The following is a 20,415-nucleotide window of genomic DNA, read 5'->3' as shown; positions in this document are numbered from 1 at the left end:
TGTTTTAAGTTCCATGTAGTACCCTTTATACAGAAGGTTCTATATGGAACCCAAAATAGTTCTATTGCGGAACCAGGTTTCTACCTGTAACCAAACATGGTTCTCCTATGGGGACAACCGAAGAACACTTTTGGAACCCTTTTTTCTAAGGGTGCAGTTACAGTAGTCTGAATCTAAAACTACATTGTGAAGATAGTGCATCTTGATTGGAGGAGAGAGAGAGAGAGAGAGAGAGAGAGAGAGAGAGAGAGAGAGAGAGAGAGAGAGAGAGAGAGAGAGAGCAGGACCAATGGAATTACAACTGTTTCAAGGTCAGCTGTCTGTAACTTATTTCAGCCTCAGGGTTTTGTCCCAAATTGCACCCTATTCCCTGTATAGTGCACTACTTATAACCAGGGCCCATAGGGTAGTGCACTACTTATAACCAGGGCCCATGGGGTAGTGCACTACTTATAACCAGGGCCCATAGGGTAGTGCACTACTTATAACCAGGGCCCATAGGGTAGTGCACTACTTATAACCAGGGCCCATAGGGTAGTGCACTACTTATAACCAGGGCCCATAGGGTAGTGCACTACTTATAACCAGGGCCCATAGGGTAGTGCACTACATAAGGAATAGGGTTCTATGTGGGATGCAGGCCAGGCTGTAGCAGTACTGTAGCAGGGCTTCTGCAGGTTTTTAGGCAGCCATCCAGAGAGAGATGGAGAGAATGTGTACTAGACTTATTTAACAAGATCAGAGCCTAATATAAGTCCAAAACAACATCCATCATATTGAACAATTGGATAGTGAGAAGTACAATAGGTTACATGACCAGCTGGAGTTTACATAGAAAGCCTTCAACTTCAGGTTGGTTTTGACTGATGATTCCAATTCATTTGTCAATTTAAAGCCGCCGACATGATTTATAATCCAATTTAGTATCCCCTGTGGACACTCAGAACTCCCCAAGAATCTTACTATCTTAGCATTTTGTTTCTCTGGTGTAGATGTTGTGCGGTATGTACAGTAATGTTAAGACTCTCTTAGATGTTAGTCTATCTGTTAGAAACGCAGCAGGCTTGTTTCAGAAACACAGCAGTGAGGAAATACGATTACAGACAGAAGGCAGAACTAGTGATATTCTCCTCCTTTATCCCCTCTGGTACTTTCATAACAGGAAATACGATTACAGACAGAAGGCAAAACTAGTGATATTCTCCTTTATCCCCTCTGGTACTTTCATAACAGGGTGAAGAAACACTGTGGTCAAAGTGAAATTCGATCAAAAGTTGTTCTCTCTCCTTCTCTCCTCCTCAGATCAGCTGCTAGTTATAGTAGAGCTCTGGACCCTGTTAGTTATAGTAGAGTTCTGGGTCCAGCCTGCTGTTAGTTATAGTAGAGCTCTGGACCCTGCTAGTTATAGTAGAGCTCTGGACCCTGCTAGTTATAGTAGAGCTCTGGACCCTGCTAGTTATAGTAGAGCTCTGGGTCCTGTTAGTTATAGTAGAGCTCTGGACCCTGCTAGTTATAGTAGAGCTCTGGACCCTGTTAGTTATAGTAGAGTTCTGGGTCCAGCCTGCTGTTAGTTATAGTAGAGCTCTGGACCCTGCTAGTTATAGTAGAGCTCTGGACCCTGCTAGTTATAGTAGAGCTCTGGACCCTGCTAGTTATAGTAGAGCTCTGGACCCTGCTAGTTATAGTAGAGCTCTGGACCCTGTTAGTTATAGTAGAGCTCTGGACCCTGTTAGTTATAGTAGAGCTCTGGACCCTGTTAGTTATAGTAGAGCTCTGGACCCTGCTAGTTATAGTAGAGCTCTGGACCCTGTTAGTTATAGTAGAGCTCTGGACCCTGTTAGTTATAGTAGAGCTCTAGGTCCTGCTAGTTATAGTAGAGCTCTGGGTCCTGCTAGTTATAGTAGAGCTCTGGACCCTGTTAGTTATAGTAGAGCTCTGGTCCCTGTTAGTTATAGTAGAGCTCTGGACCCTGTTAGTTATAGTAGAGCTCTGGTCCCTGTTAGTTATAGTAGAGCTCTGGACCCTGTTAGTTATAGTAGAGCTCTGGGTCCAGCCTGCTGTTAGTTATAGCAGAGCCCTGGGTCCAACCTGCTGTTAGTTATAGTACAGTTCTGGGTTCAGCCTGCTGTTAGTTATAGTAGAGCCCTGGGTCCAGCCTGCTGTTAGTTATAGTAGAGCTCAGGGTCCAGCCTGCTGCTAGTTATAGTAGAGCTCTGGGTCCAGCTTGCTGTTAGTTATAGTAGAGCTCAGGGTCCAGCCTGCTGCTAGTTATAGTAGAGCTCTGGGTCCAGCCTGCTGTTAGTTATAGTAGAGCTCAGGGTCCAGCCTGCTGCTAGTTATAGTAGAGCTCTGGGTCCAGCTTGCTGTTAGTTATAGTAGAGCTCAGGGTCCAGCCTGCTGCTAGTTATAGTAGAGCCCAGGGTCCAGCCTGCTGCTAGTTATAGTAGAGCTCTGGGTCCAGCCTGCTGTTAGTTATAGTAGAGCTCTGGGTCCAGCCTGCTGTTAGTTATAGTAGAGCTCTGGGTCCAGCCTGCTGTTAGTTATAGTAGAGCTCTGGGTCCAGTCTGCTGTTAGTTATAGTAGAGTTCTGGGTCCAGCCTGCTGTTAGTTATAGTAGAGTTCTGGGTCCAGCCTGCTGTTAGTTATAGTAGAGCTCAGGGTCCAGCCTGCTGTTAGTTATAGTAGAGTTCTGGGTCCAGCCTGCTGTTAGTTATAGTAGAGCTCTGGGTCCAGCCTGCTGTTAGTTATAGTAGAGCTCTGGACCCTGTTAGTTATAGTTGGGCTCTGGACTCTGCTAGTTATAGTAGAGCTCTGGGTCCTGCTAGTTACAGTAGAGCTCTGGGTCCTGCTAGTTATAGTAGAGCTCTGGACCCTGTTAGTTATAGTAGAACTCTGATTCCTGCTAGTTATAGTAGAGCTATGGACCCTGCTAGTTATAGTTGGGCTCTGGACCCTGCTAGTTATAGTAGAGCTCTGTACCCTGCTAGTTATAGTAGAGCTCTGGACCCTGCTAGTTATAGTAGAGCTCTGGACCCTGTTAGTTATAGTAGAGCTCTGGACCCTGCTAGTTATAGTAGAGCTCTGGACCCTGTTAGTTATAGTAGAGCCCTGGGTCCAGCCTGCTGTTAGTTATAGTAGAGCTCTGGGTCCAGCCTGCTGTTAGTTATAGTAGAGCTCTGGGTCCAGTCTGCTGTTAGTTATAGTAGAGTTCTGGGTCCAGCCTGCTGTTAGTTATAGTAGAGTTCTGGGTCCAGCCTGCTGTTAGTTATAGTAGAGCTCAGGGTCCAGCCTGCTGTTAGTTATAGTAGAGTTCTGGGTCCAGCCTGCTGTTAGTTATAGTAGAGCTCTGGGTCCAGCCTGCTGTTAGTTATAGTAGAGCTCTGGACCCTGCTAGTTATAGTTGGGCTCTGGACTCTGCTAGTTATAGTAGAGCTCTGGGTCCTGCTAGTTACAGTAGAGCTCTGGGTCCTGCTAGTTATAGTAGAGCTCTGGACCCTGTTAGTTATAGTAGAACTCTGATTCCTGCTAGTTATAGTAGAGCTATGGACCCTGCTAGTTATAGTTGGGCTCTGGACCCTGCTAGTTATAGTAGAGCTCTGTACCCTGCTAGTTATAGTAGAGCTCTGGACCCTGCTAGTTATAGTAGAGCTCTGGACCCTGTTAGTTATAGTAGAGCTCTGGACCCTGCTAGTTATAGTAGAGCTCTGGACCCTGTTAGTTATAGTAGAGCCCTGGGTCCAGCCTGCTGCTAGTTATAGTAGAGCTCTGGGTCCAGCCTGCTGCTAGTTATAGTAGAGTTCTGGGTCCAGCCTGCTGTTAGTTATAGTAGAGCTCTGGGTCCAGCCTGCTGGTAGTTATAGTAGAGCTCTGGGTCCAGCCTGCTGTTAGTTATAGTAGAGCTCTGGGTCCAGCCTGCTGTTAGTTATAGTAGAGCTCTGGGTCCAGCCTGCTGTTAGTTATAGTAGAGTTCTGGGTCCAGCCTGCTGTTAGTTATAGTAGAGCTCTGGGTCCAGCCTGCTGTTAGTTATAGTAGAGCTCTGGGTCCAGCCTGCTGTTAGTTATATTAGAGCTCTGGGTCCAGCCTGCTGGTAGTTATAGTAGAGCTCTGGGTCCAGCCTGCTGGTAGTTATAGTAGAGCTCTGGGTCCAGCCTGCTGTTAGTTATAGTAGAGTTCTGGGTCCAGCCTGCTGGTAGTTATAGTAGAGCTCTGGGTCCAGCCTGCTGTTAGTTATAGTAGAGCTCTGGGTCCAGTCTGCTGTTAGTTATAGTAGAGTTCTGGGTCCAGCCTGCTGTTAGCTATAGTAGAGTTCTGGGTCCAGCCTGCTGTTAGTTATAGTAGAGTTCTGGGTCCAGCCTGCTGTTAGTTATAGTAGAGTTCTGGGTCCAGCCTGCTGTTAGTTATAGTAGAGTTCTGGGTCCAGCCTGCTGTGAGTTATAGTAGAGCTCAGGGTCCAGCCTGCTGGTAGTTATAGTAGAGCTCTGGGTTCAGCCTGCTGTTAGTTATAGTAGAGCTCTGGGTCCAGCCTGCTGTTAGTTATAGTAGAGCTCTGGGTCCAGCCTGCTGCTAGTTATAGTAGAGCTCTGGGTCCAGCCTGCTGTTAGTTATAGTAGAGCTCTGGGTTCAGCCTGCTGTTAGTTATAGTAGAGCTCTGGGTCCAGCCTGCTGTTAGTTATAGTAGAGCTCTGGGTCCAGCCTGCTGCTAGTTATAGTAGAGCTCTGGGTCCAGCCTGCTGCTAGTTATAGTAGAGTTCTGGGTCCAGAACATCACAGCCTTGTCTTTCTACTGTTCACTGAAACAGCCCTGCAGCATCTCAGTGGGAGAGGATTCACAGTCTATTATACAGCAGAGCTATATGACCAGCAGACACACCTCCACATGGAATACTATACTGGATCTGAATTCATTTACTCCACATGGAATACTATACTGGATCTGAATTAATTTACTCCACATGGAATACTATACTGGATCTGAATTAATTTACTCCACATGGAATACTATACTGGATCTGAATTCATTTACTCCACATGGAATACTATACTGGATCTGAATTCATTTACTCCACATAGAATACTATCCTGTATCTGAATTCATTTCCTCCACATGGAATACTATACTGGATCTGAATTCATTTCCTCCACATGGAATACTATACTGGATCTGAATTCATTTACTCCACATGGAATACTATACTGGATCTGAATTCATTTCCTCCACATAGAATACTATACTGGATCTGAATTCATTTCCTCCACATGGAATACTATACTGGATCTGAATTCATTTACTCCACATGGAATACTATACTGGATCTGAATTCATTTCCTCCACATGGAATACTATACTGGATCTGAATTCATTTCCTCCACATGGAATACTATACTGGATCTGAATTCATTTCCTCCACATGGAATACTATACTGGATCTGAATTCATTTCCTCCACATGGAATACTATACTGGATCTGAATTAATTTACTCCACATAGAATACTATACTGGATCTGAATTCATTTCCTCCACATGGAATACTATACTGGATCTGAATTCATTTACTCCACATTGAATACTATACTGGATATGAATTAATTTCCTCCACATGGAATACTATACTGGATCTGAATTAATTTACTCCACATGGAATACTATACTGGATCTGAATTCATTTCCTCCACATTGAATACTATACTGGATCTGAATTAATTTCCTCCACATAGAATACTATACTGGATCTGAATTAATTTACTCCACATAGAATACTATCCTGTATCTGAATTCATTTACTCCAAATGGAATACTATCCTGTATCTGAATTAATTTACTCCACATAGAATACTATCCTGTATCTGAATTAATTTACTACACATGGAATACTATCCTGTATCTGAATTAATTTACTCCAAATGGAATACTATCTTGTATCTGAATTAATTTACTCCAAATGGAATACTATCCTGTATCTGAATTAATTTACTCCAAATGGAATACTATCCTGTATCTGAATTAATTTACTCCACATAGAATACTATACTGGATCTGAATTAATTTACTCCACATAGAATACTATACTGGATCTGAATTAATTTACTCCAAATGGAATACTATCCTGTATCTGAATTAATTTACTCCAAATGGAATACTATCCTGTATCTGAATTAATTTACTCCAAATGGAATACTATCCTGTATCTGAATTAATTTACTCCACATAGAATACTATACTGGATCTGAATTAATTTACTCCAAATGGAATACTATCCTGTATCTGAATTAATTTACTCCACATAGAATACTATACTGGATCTGAATTAATTTACTCCAAATGGAATACTATCCTGTATCTGAATTAATTTACTCCACATGGAATACTATCCTGTATCTGAATTAATTTCCTCCACATGGAATACTATCCTGTATCTGAATTAATTTACTCCACATGGAATACTATCCTGTATCTGAATTAATTTACTCCACATGGAATACTATCCTGTATCTGAATTAATTTCCTCCACATGGAATACTATCCTGTATCTGAATTAATTTACTCCACATGGAATACTATCCTGTATCTGAATTAATTTACTCCAAATGGAATACTATCTTGTATCTGAATTAATTTACTCCAAATGGAATACTATCCTGTATCTGAATTAATTTACTCCAAATGGAATACTATCCTGTATCTGAATTAATTTACTCCACATAGAATACTATACTGGATCTGAATTAATTTACTCCACATAGAATACTATACTGGATCTGAATTAATTTACTCCAAATGGAATACTATCCTGTATCTGAATTAATTTACTCCAAATGGAATACTATCCTGTATCTGAATTAATTTACTCCAAATGGAATACTATCCTGTATCTGAATTAATTTACTCCACATAGAATACTATACTGGATCTGAATTAATTTCCTCCAAATGGAATACTATCCTGTATCTGAATTCATTTGAACTGTGGTGAGAACTAGTAAAGGGCCCAGTGAAATGCCTTTGTGCTGTAACTGTTAACCATAATCAAGAGAACAGAAGGTTTCCTGCTCAGAGGAATATATCTGAGGGGAAAAAGAGAATACCAAACAGAAAACAATCTCCCACTATCACAATACATATGTTGTTGTCCCATAACACAGGCCAGCCATAGGTGATGCTGCAGACCTCAACTACCCCAGGAGTCAATATGTTGTTGTCCCAGAACACAGGCCAGCCATAGGTGATGCTGCAGACCTCAACTACCCCAGGAGTCAATATGTTGTTGTCCCAGAACACAGGCCAGCCATAGGTGATGCTGCAGACCTCAACTACCCCAGGAGTCAATATGTTGTTGTCCCAGAACACAGGCCAGCCATAGGTGATGCTGCAGACCTCAACTACCCCAGGAGTCAATATGTTGTTGTCCCAGAACACAGGCCAGCCATAGGTGATGCTGCAGACCTCAACTACCCCAGGAGTCAATATGTTGTTGTCCCAGAACACAGGCCAGCCATAGGTGATGCTGCAGACCTCAACTACCCCAGGAGTCAATATGTTGTTGTCCCAGAACACAGGCCAGCCATAGGTGATGCTGCAGACCTCAACTACCCCAGGAGTCAATATGTTGTTGTCCCAGAACACAGGCCAGCCATAGGTGATGCTGCAGACCTCAACTACCCCAGGAGTCAATATGTTGTTGTCCCAGAACACAGGCCAGCCATAGGTGATGCTGCAGACCTCAACTACCCCAGGAGTCAATATGTTGTTGTCCCAGAACACAGGCCAGCCATAGGTGATGCTGCAGACCTCAACTACCCCAGGAGTCAATATGTTGTTGTCCCAGAACACAGGCCAGCCATAGGTGATGCTGCAGACCTCAACTACCCCAGGAGTCAATATGTTGTTGTCCCAGAACACAGGCCAGCCATAGGTGATGCTGCAGACCTCAACTACCCCAGGAGTCAATATGTTGTTGTCCCAGAACACAGGCCAGCCATAGGTGATGCTGCAGACCTCAACTACCCCAGGAGTCAATATGTTGTTGTCCCAGAACACAGGCCAGCCATAGGTGATGCTGCAGACCTCAACTACCCCAGGAGTCAATATGTTGTTGTCCCAGAACACAGGCCAGCCATAGGTGATGCTGCAGACCTCAACTACCCCAGGAGTCAATATGTTGTTGTCCCAGAACACAGGCCAGCCATAGGTGATGCTGCAGACCTCAACTACCCCAGGAGTCAATATGTTGTTGTCCCAGAACACAGGCCAGCCATAGGTGATGCTGCCGACCTCAACTACCCCAGGAGTCAATATGTTGTTGTCCCAGAACACAGGCCAGCCATAGGTGATGCTGCAGACCTCAACTACCCCAGGAGTCAATATGTTGTTGTCCCAGAACACAGGCCAGCCATAGGTGATGCTGCAGACCTCAACTACCCCAGGAGTCAATATGTTGTTGTCCCAGAACACAGGCCAGCCATAGGTGATGCTGCAGACCTCAACTACCCCAGGAGTCAATATGTTGTTGTCCCAGAACACAGGCCAGCCATAGGTGATGCTGCAAACCTCAACTACCCCAGGAGTCAATATGTTGTTGTCCCAGAACACAGGCCAGCCATAGGTGATGCTGCAGACCTCAACTACCCCAGGAGTCAATATGTTGTTGTCCCAGAACACAGGCCAGCCATAGGTGATGCTGCAGACCTCAACTACCCCAGGAGTCAATATGTTGTTGTCCCAGAACACAGGCCAGCCATAGGTGATGCTGCAGACCTCAACTACCCCAGGAGTCAATATGTTGTTGTCCCAGAACACAGGCCAGCCATAGGTGATGCTGCCGACCTCAACTACCCCAGGAGTCAATATGTTGTTGTCCCAGAACACAGGCCAGCCATAGGTGATGCTGCAGACCTCAACTACCCCAGGAGTCAATATGTTGTTGTCCCAGAACACAGGCCAGCCATAGGTGATGCTGCAGACCTCAACTACCCCAGGAGTCAATATGTTGTTGTCCCAGAACACAGGCCAGCCATAGGTGATGCTGCAGACCTCAACTACCCCAGGAGTCAATATGTTGTTGTCCCAGAACACAGGCCAGCCATAGGTGATGCTGCAGACCTCAACTACCCCAGGAGTCAATATGTTGTTGTCCCAGAACACAGGCCAGCCATAGGTGATGCTGCAGACCTCAACTACCCCAGGAGTCAATATGTTGTTGTCCCAGAACACAGGCCAGCCATAGGTGATGCTGCAGACCTCAACTACCCCAGGAGTCAATATGTTGTTGTCCCAGAACACAGGCCAGCCATAGGTGATGCTGCAGACCTCAACTACCCCAGGAGTCAATATGTTGTTGTCCCAGAACACAGGCCAGCCATAGGTGATGCTGCAGACCTCAACTACACCAGGAGTCAATATGTTGTTGTCCCAGAACACAGGCCAGCCATAGGTGATGCTGCAGACCTCAACTACCCCAGGAGTCAATATGTTGTTGTCCCAGAACACAGGCCAGCCATAGGTGATGCTGCAGACCTCAACTACCCCAGGAGTCAATATGTTGTTGTCCCAGAACACAGGCCAGCCATAGGTGATGCTGCAGACCTCAACTACCCCAGGATTCAATATATTGACAGTCTCACAGACGTTTCCAGTTTCCACAGAGTCAATAGCTTCGTTTGCTGCTGGTACCCATCCCAAATTCCATCAGGGCTCACAAATGGGAAGAGATTGAAGAAATCCGCTGACAGAGCAGTGTGCGCGTGTGTGTGTGTGTGTGTGTGTGTGTGTGTGTGTGTGTGTGTGTGTGTGTGTGTGTGTGTGTGTGTGTGTGTGTGTGTGTGTTTCCTCAGCTAGTCTCATGGTCTTCATATAACAGGTTCTGCAGCAAACAGTTTATATGGTGCTGGTTCAATAACAGTTGGTGGTTCTACCACTCTCCTCTCCTCTCCTCTCCTCTCCTCTCCTCTCCTCTCCTCTCCTCTCCTCTCCTCTCCTCTCCTCTCCTCTTACCTCCTCTCCTCTCCTCTTACCTCCTCTCCTCTCATCTCCTCTTACCTCCTCTCCTCTCCTCTCCTCTCCTCTCCTCTCCTCTCCTCTCCTCTCCTCTACCCTCTCCTCTACCCTCTCCTCTCCTCTCCTCTCCTCTCCTCTCCTCTCCTCTCCTCTCCTCTCCTCTCCTCTCCTCTACCCTCTCCTCTCCTCTCCTCTCCTCTCCTCTCCTCTCCTCTCCTCTACCCTCTCCTCTCCTCTCCTCTTCTCTCCTCTCCTCTCCTCTCCTCTCCTCTCCTCTTACCTCCTCTCCTCTCCTCTCCTCTCCTCTCCTCTCCTCTTACCTCCTCTCCTCTCCTCTCCTCTCCTCTCCTCTCCTCTTACCTCCTCTCCTCTCCTCTCCTCTCATCTCCTCTTACCTCCTCTCCTCTCCTCTTACCTCCTCTCCTCTCCTCTCCTCTCCTCTCCTCTTACCTCCTCTCCTCTCCTCTCCTCTCCTCTCCTCTTACCTCCTCTCCTCTCCTCTCCTCTTACCACTCTCCTCTCCTCTCCTCTCCTCTCCTCTCCTCTTACCTCCTCTCCTCTCCTCTTACCTCCTCTCCTCTCCTCTTACCTCCTCTCCTCTCCTCTCCTCTCCTCTTACCTCCTCTCCTCTCCTCTCCTCTCCTCTCCTCTCCTCTCCTCTTACCTCCACCGCCCCCCTCCTCTCCTCTCCTCTTACCTCCACCTCCCCCCTCCTCTCCTTCCCTCACCTCTCCTCCTCTCCCAGAGGCCAGAGAAAGGGAAGGGAGAGGGACACAGAATAAAATAGATCATTTTGTCATTATATTCTGTATGGAGAGTGTATTATCCCCATCCTCTATCTGACAACCCGATGTTCTCCTCTGTTACAGGCTAATTTTTCTCTGATATGTTCTCCTCTGTTACAGGCTCATTTATCTCTGATATGTTCTCCTCTGTTAAACTCTCATTTATCTCTGATATGTTCTCCTCTGTTACAGGCTCATTTATCTCTGATCTGTTCTCCTCTGTTAAACTCTCATTTATCTCTGATATGTTCTCCTGTGTTAAACTCTCATTTATCTCTGATCGGTTCTCCTCTGTTACAGGCTCATTTATCTCTGATATGTTCTCCTCTGTTACAGGCTGAAGTCTCATTAATCTGTGATGTGATATGACTGTTATGGTATGTTATATGTTATATTATGGTACGGTAGCTAGCTAGGCTATGGATGAGTCCCAAATGGTACCCTATGCCCTATATAGTGCACTACCCTATGGGCCCTGGTCAAAAGCAGTGCCCTGTATAGGGAACAGGGTGCCATTTGGGTTGCACTGTCTCTCTGACGTTTGGTTCCCAAGAAGGCTGAATCATTCTGTTAAAATGCAAATGATCACGTCTTGTCCTAAAGTGAACGGCTAGGATATCGCTGTCGTCATTCAGATGACTGAAGAGGAATATTACCATACATATGAATAATCATCATCCGCTGTCTGTCGCTCTCTTCAGTGTCTGACAGCTAGCCAGACCAGGGGACAAACTGAGAGAACGCGTGTTTCAAACGGCTGCCTATTCCCTATATCCCTCAAACTCAACTCTGGTCCTCCAAGTCAGTCCCACTGCGTATTTTCATTGTTCACCTCAAATCAAATCAAATTTTATTTGTCACATACACATGGTTAGCAGATGTTAATGCGAGTGTAGCGAAATGCTTGTGCTTCTAGTTCCGACAATGCAGTAATAACCAACAAGTAATCTAACTAACAATTCCAAAACTACTGTCTTGTACACAGTGTGAGGGGATAAAGAATATGTACATAAGGATATATGAATGAGTGATGGTACAGAGCAGCATAGGCAGATACAGTAGATTGTATCGAGTACAGTATATACATATGAGATGAGTATGTAAACAAAGTGGCATAGTTAAAGTGGCTAGTGATACATGTATTACATAAGGATACAGTCGATGATATAGAGTACAGTATATACGTATGCCTATGAGATGAATAATGTAGGGTAAGTAACATTATATAAGGTAGCATTGTTTAAAGTGGCTAGTGATATATTTACATCATTTCCCATCAATTCCCATTATTAAAGTGGCTGGAGTTGAGTCAGTGTCAGTGTGTTGGCAGCAGCCACTCAATGTTAGTGGTGGCTGTTTAACAGTCTGATAGCCTTGAGATAGAAGCTGTTTTTCAGTCTCTCGGTCCCAGCTTTGATGCACCTGTACTGACCTCGCCTTCTGGATGATAGCGGGGTGAACAGGCAGTGGCTCGGGTGGTTGATGTCCTTGATGATCTTTATGGCCTTCCTGTGACATCGGGTGGTGTAGGTGTCCTGGAGGGCAGGTAGTTTGCCCCCGGTGATGCGTTGTGCAGACCTCACTACCCTCTGGAGAGCCTTACGGTTGAGGGCGGAGCAGTTGCCGTACCAGGCGGTGATACAGCCCGCCAGGATGCTCTCGATTGTGCATCTGTAGAAGTTTGTGAGTGCTTTTGGTGACAAGCCGAATTTCTTCAGCCTCCTGAGGTTGAAGAGGCGCTGCTGCGCCTTCTTCACAATGCTGTCTGTGTGAGTGGACCAATTCAGTTTGTCTGTGATGTGTATGCCGAGGAACTTAAAACTTGCTACCCTCTCCACTACTGTTCCATCGATGTGGATAGGGGGGTGTTCCCTCTGCTGTTTCCTGAAGTCCACAATCATCTCCTTAGTTTTGTTGACGTTGAGTGTGAGGTTATTTTCCTGACACCACACTCCGAGGGCCCTCACCTCCTCCCTGTAGGCCGTCTCGTCGTTGTTGGTAATCAAGCCTACCACTGTTGTGTCGTCCGCAAACTTGATGATTGAGTTGGAGGCGTGCGTGGCCACGCAGTCGTGGGTGAACAGGGAGTACAGGAGAGGGCTCAGAACGCACCCTTGTGGGGCCCCAGTGTTGAGGATCAGCGGGGAGGAGATGTTGTTGCCTACCCTCACCACCTGGGGGCGGCCCGTCAGGAAGTCCAGTACCCAGTTGCACAGGGCGGGGTCGAGACCCAGGGTCTCGAGCTTGATGACGAGCTTGGAGGGTACTATGGTGTTGAATGCCGAGCTGTAGTCAATGAACAGCATTCTCACATAGGTATTCCTCTTGTCCAGATGGGTTAGGGCAGTGTGCAGTGTGGTTGAGATTGCATCGTCTGTGGACCTATTTGGGCGGTAAGCAAATTGGAGTGGGTCATGGGGGTGTCAGGTAGGGTGGAGGTGATATGGTCCTTGACTAGTCTCTCAAAGCACTTCATGATGACGGAAGTGAGTGCTACGGGGCGGTAGTCGTTTAGCTCAGTTACCTTAGCTTTCTTGGGAACAGGAACAATGGTGGCCCTCTTGAAGCATGTGGGAACAGCAGACTGGTATAGGGATTGATTGAATATGTCCGTAAACACACCGGCCAGCTGGTCTGCGCATGCTCTGAGGGCGCGGCTGGGGATGCCGTCTGGGCCTGCAGCCTTGCGAGGGTTAACACGTTTAAATGTCTTACTCACCTCGGCTGCAGTGAAGGAGAGACCGCAAGTTTTCGTTGCAGACCTCTAATCAGGGCCTGATTTAGACCTGGGACACCAGTCATTGTTGCCTTATAATCAGGGCCTGATTTAGACCTGGGACACCAGTCATTGTTGCCTTATAATCAGGGCCTGATTTAGACCTGGGACACCAGTCATTGTTGTCCTCTAATCAGGGCCTGATTTAGACCTGAGACACCAGTCATTGTTGTCCTCTAATCAGGACCTGATTTAGACCTGGGACACCAGTCATTGTTGCCCTCTAATCAGGAACTGATTTAGACCTGGGACACCAGTCATTGTTGTCCTCTAATCAGGGCATGATTTAGACCTGGGACAAGAGTCATTGTTGTCCTCTAATTAGAGCCTGATTTAGACCTGGGACACCAGTCATTGTTGTCCTCTAATCAGGGCCTGATTTAGACCTGGGACACCAGTCATTGTTCCCCTGTAATCAGGGACTGAATTAGACCTGAGACACCAGTCATTGTTCCCCTATAATCATGGACTGATTTAGACCTGGGACACCAGTCATTGTTCCCCTGTAATCAGGGACTGATTTAGACCTGGGACATCAGATGTGTGCAGCAGGCTCCGGACCTCCTAGGGTCAGAGTTAATCTACATATGGTGGATTACTGACCACAGCCCTATGGTCATATTACAGTGGAGTCTGCTGAGGGGAGAAGGGCTCATAATAATGTCTGGAACGGAGCAAATGGAATGGCATCAAACCATGTGTTAGATGTATTTGATTCCATTCCACTGATTCCACTCCATCCATTACCACGAGCCCCGTCCTCCCCAATCAAGGTGCCACCAAACTCCTGTGGGTCATAAGTAGTGCACTATGTGATAGGGTGCCATTTTGGAGGCAATCCAAGGCTTTAATTAGACGTTGAGTGCAGGATTAAATTGGCTATTGCCAAGTTACATTCAGATGGACATTTAATGTATTGAGATAGTCGCTAGTGAAAGTCTACACAACCCCCTGGACAGTCTTCACATTTCCTGCTTTAAAATTAAATTTAAAAAGAGAATCAATTAGATTTTTTTCCCTATTGATCTACACAACCTAATCCACATTTTCATAGAGAAATAATAAAAAAATAATACAAAAATGTATTTACTAATAAAAATGTATTTACTAAGAAATTGAAAATGAGTGTAATTGATTGCATATGTCTTCACATCCAAGAGTGGAATCACTTGTGGCAGCCATTACAGCTGTGAATTAATGTGAATAAGATTCAACCAACCTTGCACAACTCTTAGGGCAACATATATCAGAGAGAATAAAGTAGACGGCACACAAACGTATGATTTATGACCCTATGTTCGGATGACGTGTGCATGCCCATATTTGGGCATCCGGTCAGGACATCCCTGCGGGAACGGATCACGTGCTTATGCCCATATATGGGCATCTTGTTCCTGTTCTCACGCGTTAGAGGGTGTACTAATTTATGCATATATCTATTCCTTTGAAGTTGTCATGATGATTGATGTGTAGGGACCTGGTTGAACTGGGGGGGGGGGGGGGGGGGGGGGCTCCTGTGTTTGAACATTTGAAAGAGAATGGCCCCACACCCCCTATTGTATTGCCCTTAGGGTTGTTGTCTATGAAGCAGGAATGGCTGGGAGGGGAATGTGTCAACTACAGGTTTGGGTCAAATCCAATGCAATACAACACAGAGTGAAACTCTCTGTATTTTCAAGTAATGTGATGGCAGCATCATGTTATGGGTATGCTTCTCACCAGCAGGGACTGGGGAGTTTGTCAGGATCAAAATGAATATTAAAAAGAGTAAAATCCAGGTAAAAAGTTAGTTTCGTTTTTTTTTTGCATGACCATAACACACATTTGAATGCCAAAGACACACTAGAATGGCTTTCCAATAGGTGTTGATTGTTCCTGAGTGGTCCAGTCTCAGTCCTGACTTAAATTTGCTTGAAAATCAGAGACACGGTTAGAATATTACTGTCCATCAATGATTGCCAACCAAATTTACTGAGCTTGAGTAATTTTTACAAAAACAATGGACATACAGTGTTCAGACCCCTTGACTTTTTCCACATTTTGTTACGTTACAGCCTTATTCTAAAATTGATTAAATTACATGTTTTCCTCATCAATTTACAGACAACACCCAATAATGACATCACAATACCCCATAATGACATCACAATACCCCATAATGACAAAGCAAATGTATTAAAATTTAAAAAGTGAAATAACTTATTTAAATAAGTATTCAGACCCTTTGCTATGAGACGTGAAATTGATCTCAGGTGCATCCTGTTTCCATTGATCATCCTTGAGATGTTTCTACAACTTGTTTGGAGTCCACCTGTGGTAAATTCAATTGATTGGACATGATTTGGAAAGGCACACACCTAAGGTCCCACAGTTGACAGTGCATTTCAACAGAACAAAGACCCTAAGCACACAGCCAAGACAACGCAGGAGTGGCTTCAGGACAAGTTTCTGAATGTCCTTGAGTGGCCCAGCCAGAGCCCGGACTTGAACCCGATCAAACATCTCTGGAGAGACCTGAAAATAGTTGTGTAGTGACGCTCCTCATCCAACCTGACAGAGCTTGAGAGGATCTGCAGAGAAGAATGGGAGAAACTCCCCAAATACAGGTGTGCCGAGCTTGTAGCGTCATACCCAAGAAGACTCGAGGATATATTTGTGTAAAAAGGTGCTCCAACAAAGTACTAAGTAAAGGGTCTGAATACTTATGGAAATGTGAAAGTCACTTTTTTATTTTCTATATATTTTCTCAAATTTATAAAAACCTGTTTTTGCTTTGTCATTATGGAGTATTGTTTTAGAATAAGGCTGTAACGTAACAAAATGTGGAAAAAGTCAAGGGGTCTGAATACTTTCCTGTATGCTCTGTATGTTGGTAGAATATTATAAAAAATGATTCACCGCTGTCATGGCTGCTAAAGGTGCTTCCACCAAGTATTACGTCTGGGGCGGGGGGGGGGGGGGGGGGGGGTGAAGACACGCAATCAAGACGTCTTCAGGTTAATTTGATTATTTAACTAATTTTGAACATTTTCCGTAAAAAAAGATTCACTTTGAAAATGTGGAGTAGGTTGTGTAGACCTGTAGGGGAAAAAAATCGAATGTAATCCCTTTTGAAATGTAATCCCTTTTGAAATGTAATTCCTTTTGAAATGTAATTCCTTTTGAAATGTAATTCCTTTTGAAATGTAATTCCTTTTGAAATGTAATCCCTTTTGAAATGTAATCCCTTTTGAAATGTAATCCCTTTTGAAATGTAATTCCTTTTGAAATGTAATCCCTTTTGAAATGTAATTCCTTTTGAAATGTAATCCCTTTTGAAATGTAATTCCTTTTGAAATGTAATCCCTTTTGAAATGTAATCCCTTTTGAAATGTAATCTCTTTTGAAATGTAATCTCTTAAAACTGTGCAAGGGGCGTGTAGACTTTCACTAGGCACTGTAAATATACAACAAAAAAAACATTACAAAGCATATAGACAGCATCCCAAATGGCACCCTATTCCCCATATAGTGAACTACACAGGGAATACGGTCCCATTAGGGACTCGCAGATTATTTCTGGGTTTTCGACATACCTGCCATGGTTGAAATCCCAAGGATCACACCTATGGACAACTCAATCTGCGTGCCCTAAAAACAAAACACACAAACACCCTCATCAATTCTCTGTTGTTATTTGTTAAGGCCATGTGGGAAAACCCAAACACGTGCTATATAGTGGGGCTAAGTGTACCATATGATGAAAATTACAGGCCTCTCTCATCTTTTTAAGTGGGAGAACTTGCACAATACGTGGCTGACTAAATACTTTTTTTTGCCCCACTGTATTTTTATATAGTGTGTGTTTCATGCTGTAATGAAAAACCACAGCTGAAAGCTAAAGCTTGTGTATTCAACTTCAATGAGTCATTTTGTGTCCCTCAGAATGAAAGTCTTTGAATGAGGTTAAGTGAGTTAGTTGTGGATAAAAGAGTCTGCTTTTTGTGGCAAAAAAAATGAATGTCAATGTTTTGAAAAGTTAAAATAGAATTGACCAACTCTCTAGTTACAGAAAATGACAGATACCAGATTCTCACTTCAACGTTAATGAAACAGATATCTACCACATATTACTGTAGAATATATCTAGTATTACTGTAAAACTAGTATGGATAGAGGTCTACCACATATTACTGTAGAATATATCTAGTATTACTGTAAAACTAGTATGGATAGAGGTCTACCACATATTACTGTAGAATATATCTAGTATTACTGTAAAACTAGTATGGATAGAGATCTACCACATATTACTGTAGAATGTATCTAGTATTACTGTAATACTAGTATGGATAGAGGGCTACAGCATATTACTGTAGAATATATCTAGTATTACTGTAATACTAGTATGGATAGAGATCTACCACATATTACTGTAGAATATATCTAGTATTACTGTAATACTAGTATGGATAGAGATCTACCACATATTACTGTAGAATCTATCTAGTATTACTGTAATACTAGTATGGATAGAGGGCTACAGCATATTACTGTAGAATCTATCTAGTATTACTGTAATACTAGTATGGATAGAGGGCTACAGCATATTACTGTAGAATATATCTAGTATTACTGTAATACTAGTATGGATAGAGATCTACCACATATTACTGTAGAATATATCTAGTATTACTGTAAAACTTGTATGGATAGAGATCTACCACATATTACTGTAGAATATATCTAGTATTACTGTAATACTAGTATGGATAGAGATCTACCACATATTACTGTAGAATCTATCTAGTATTACTGTAATACTAGTATGGATAGAGGGCTACAGCATATTACTGTAGAATCTATCTAGTATTACTGTAATACTATACAGGGTCTACCACATATTACTGTAGAATCTATCTAGTATTACTGTAATACTATAGAGGGTCTACCACAGAGACGCAGATCTAAACGTGATATTAATTTGATAAAGTGGTGTAACTTACAGCTACAATCATGATGGCATTGTCCAGGAAACCAAATCCTACAAACGGAATGGCGTTGTGTAGAAGAACTGCAAAAGAAAGAACACACACAACATCCCATTTAACATCACACACACAACATCCCATTTAACATCCCACACACAACATCCCATTTAACATCCCACACACAACATCCCATTTAACATCCCACACACAACATCCCATTTAACATCACACACACAACATCCCATTTAACATCACACACACAACATCCCATTTAACATCCCACACACAACATCCCATTTAACATCACACACACAACATCCCATTTAACATCACACACACAACATCCCATTTAACATCACACACACAACATCCCATTTAACATCACACACACAACATCCCATTTAACATCCCACACACAACATCCCATTTAACATCCCACACACAACATTCCATTTAACATCCCACACACAACATCCCATTTAACATCCCACACACAACATTCCATTTAACATCACACACACAACATCCCATTTAACATCACACACACAACATCCCATTTAACATCCCACACACGTACTGGAAACTTGAAGAAGTGATGAGACACAGTGAACCTGGACGAACATTTGGCAGTTACAAACGGGGAAGAAAAGTGAGTTCTACATAACTCGGCTCTCTGTCGTCAGTCCTACTTCTGGCCAAATGTTCTCTGGTACGAGACCAAAACAGGGAGGTGTTGCAAAAACATTGGCCGTCTGATTCATCGAATCAAAAGCAAAGGAATCTGTCTTGAACCTGAATGAACTCATTCTAACTCCTATTGGCCATCAATGTGGAATTCTTTTCCACTCTGGTCATCAACCCGGGTATACTGCATGATAGTCATCAGTTCAGCCCTGGTCAATATGTGGGCTGGGAATGTGTCTGTGAGCACAGTGACAGGAAGGAAACAAATCCTCCAGCGTTCTCCACTGTTTCATATATGAATCCTCCAGCGTTCTCCACTGTTTCATATATGAATCCTCCAGCGTTCTCCACTGTTTCATATATGAATCCTCCAGCGTTCTCCACTGTTTCATATATGAATCCTCCAGCGTTCTCCACTGTTTCATATATGAATCCTCCAGCGTTCTCCACTGTTTCATATATGAATCCTCCAGCGTTCCCCACTGTTTCATATATGAATCCTCCAGCGTTCTCCACTGTTTCATATATGAATCCTCCAGCGTTCTCCACTGTTTCATATATGAATCCTCCAGCGTTCTCCAATGTTTCAAATATGAATCCTCCAGCGTTCTCCACTGTTTCATATACGTATGAATCCTCCAGCGTTCTCCACTGTTTCATATACGTATGAATCCTCCAGCGTTCTCCACTGTTTCATATATGAATTCTCCTGCGTTCTCCACTGTTTCATATATGAATCCTCCAGCGTTCTCCACTGTTTCATATATGAATCCTCCAGCGTTCTCCACTGTTTCAAATATGAATCCTCCAGCGTTCTCCACTGTTTCATATATGAATCCTCCAGCGTTCTCCACTGTTTCATATATGAATCCTCCAGCGTTCTCCACTGTTTCAAATATGAATCCTCCAGCGTTCTCCACTGTTTCATGTATGAATCCTCCAGCGTTCTCCACTGTTTCATATATGAATCCTCCAGCGTTCTCCACTGTTTCATATATGAATCCTACAGCGTTCTCCACTGTTTCAAATATGAATCCTCCAGCGTTCTCCACTGTTTCATATATGAATCCTCCAGCGTTCTCCACTGTTTCATATATGAATCCTCCAGCGTTCTCCACTGTTTCAAATATGAATCCTCCAGCGTTCTCCACTGTTTCATATATGAATCCTCCAGCGTTCTCCACTGTTTCATATATGAATCCTTTAGC

The 20,415-nt window shown here is 43.8% G+C and overlaps 1 protein-coding gene across 1 annotated transcript in view; it reads right to left on the bottom strand.

Moving 5' to 3' along the window:
- Positions 1–20,415, bottom strand: part of LOC139378716 (transmembrane protein 65-like) — a 70,664-nt gene that overhangs the window by 21,172 nt on the left and 29,077 nt on the right. The window contains exons 4-5 of the mRNA XM_071121151.1: positions 18,539–18,606; positions 17,129–17,183 (exon numbers count right to left, since the gene is read on the bottom strand). Coding sequence (XP_070977252.1) covers positions 17,129–17,183; positions 18,539–18,606 — 123 coding nt within the window. The remainder of the gene's footprint in view (positions 1–17,128; positions 17,184–18,538; positions 18,607–20,415) is intronic.

This window comes from Oncorhynchus clarkii, chromosome 2, assembly GCF_045791955.1.
Source record: "Oncorhynchus clarkii lewisi isolate Uvic-CL-2024 chromosome 2, UVic_Ocla_1.0, whole genome shotgun sequence".
In the NCBI taxonomy this organism is placed as follows: Eukaryota; Metazoa; Chordata; class Actinopteri; order Salmoniformes; family Salmonidae; genus Oncorhynchus; species Oncorhynchus clarkii.
The sequence above is the reverse complement of the archived record's forward strand: the minus strand, read 5'-3'. Positions and strand labels throughout refer to the sequence as shown.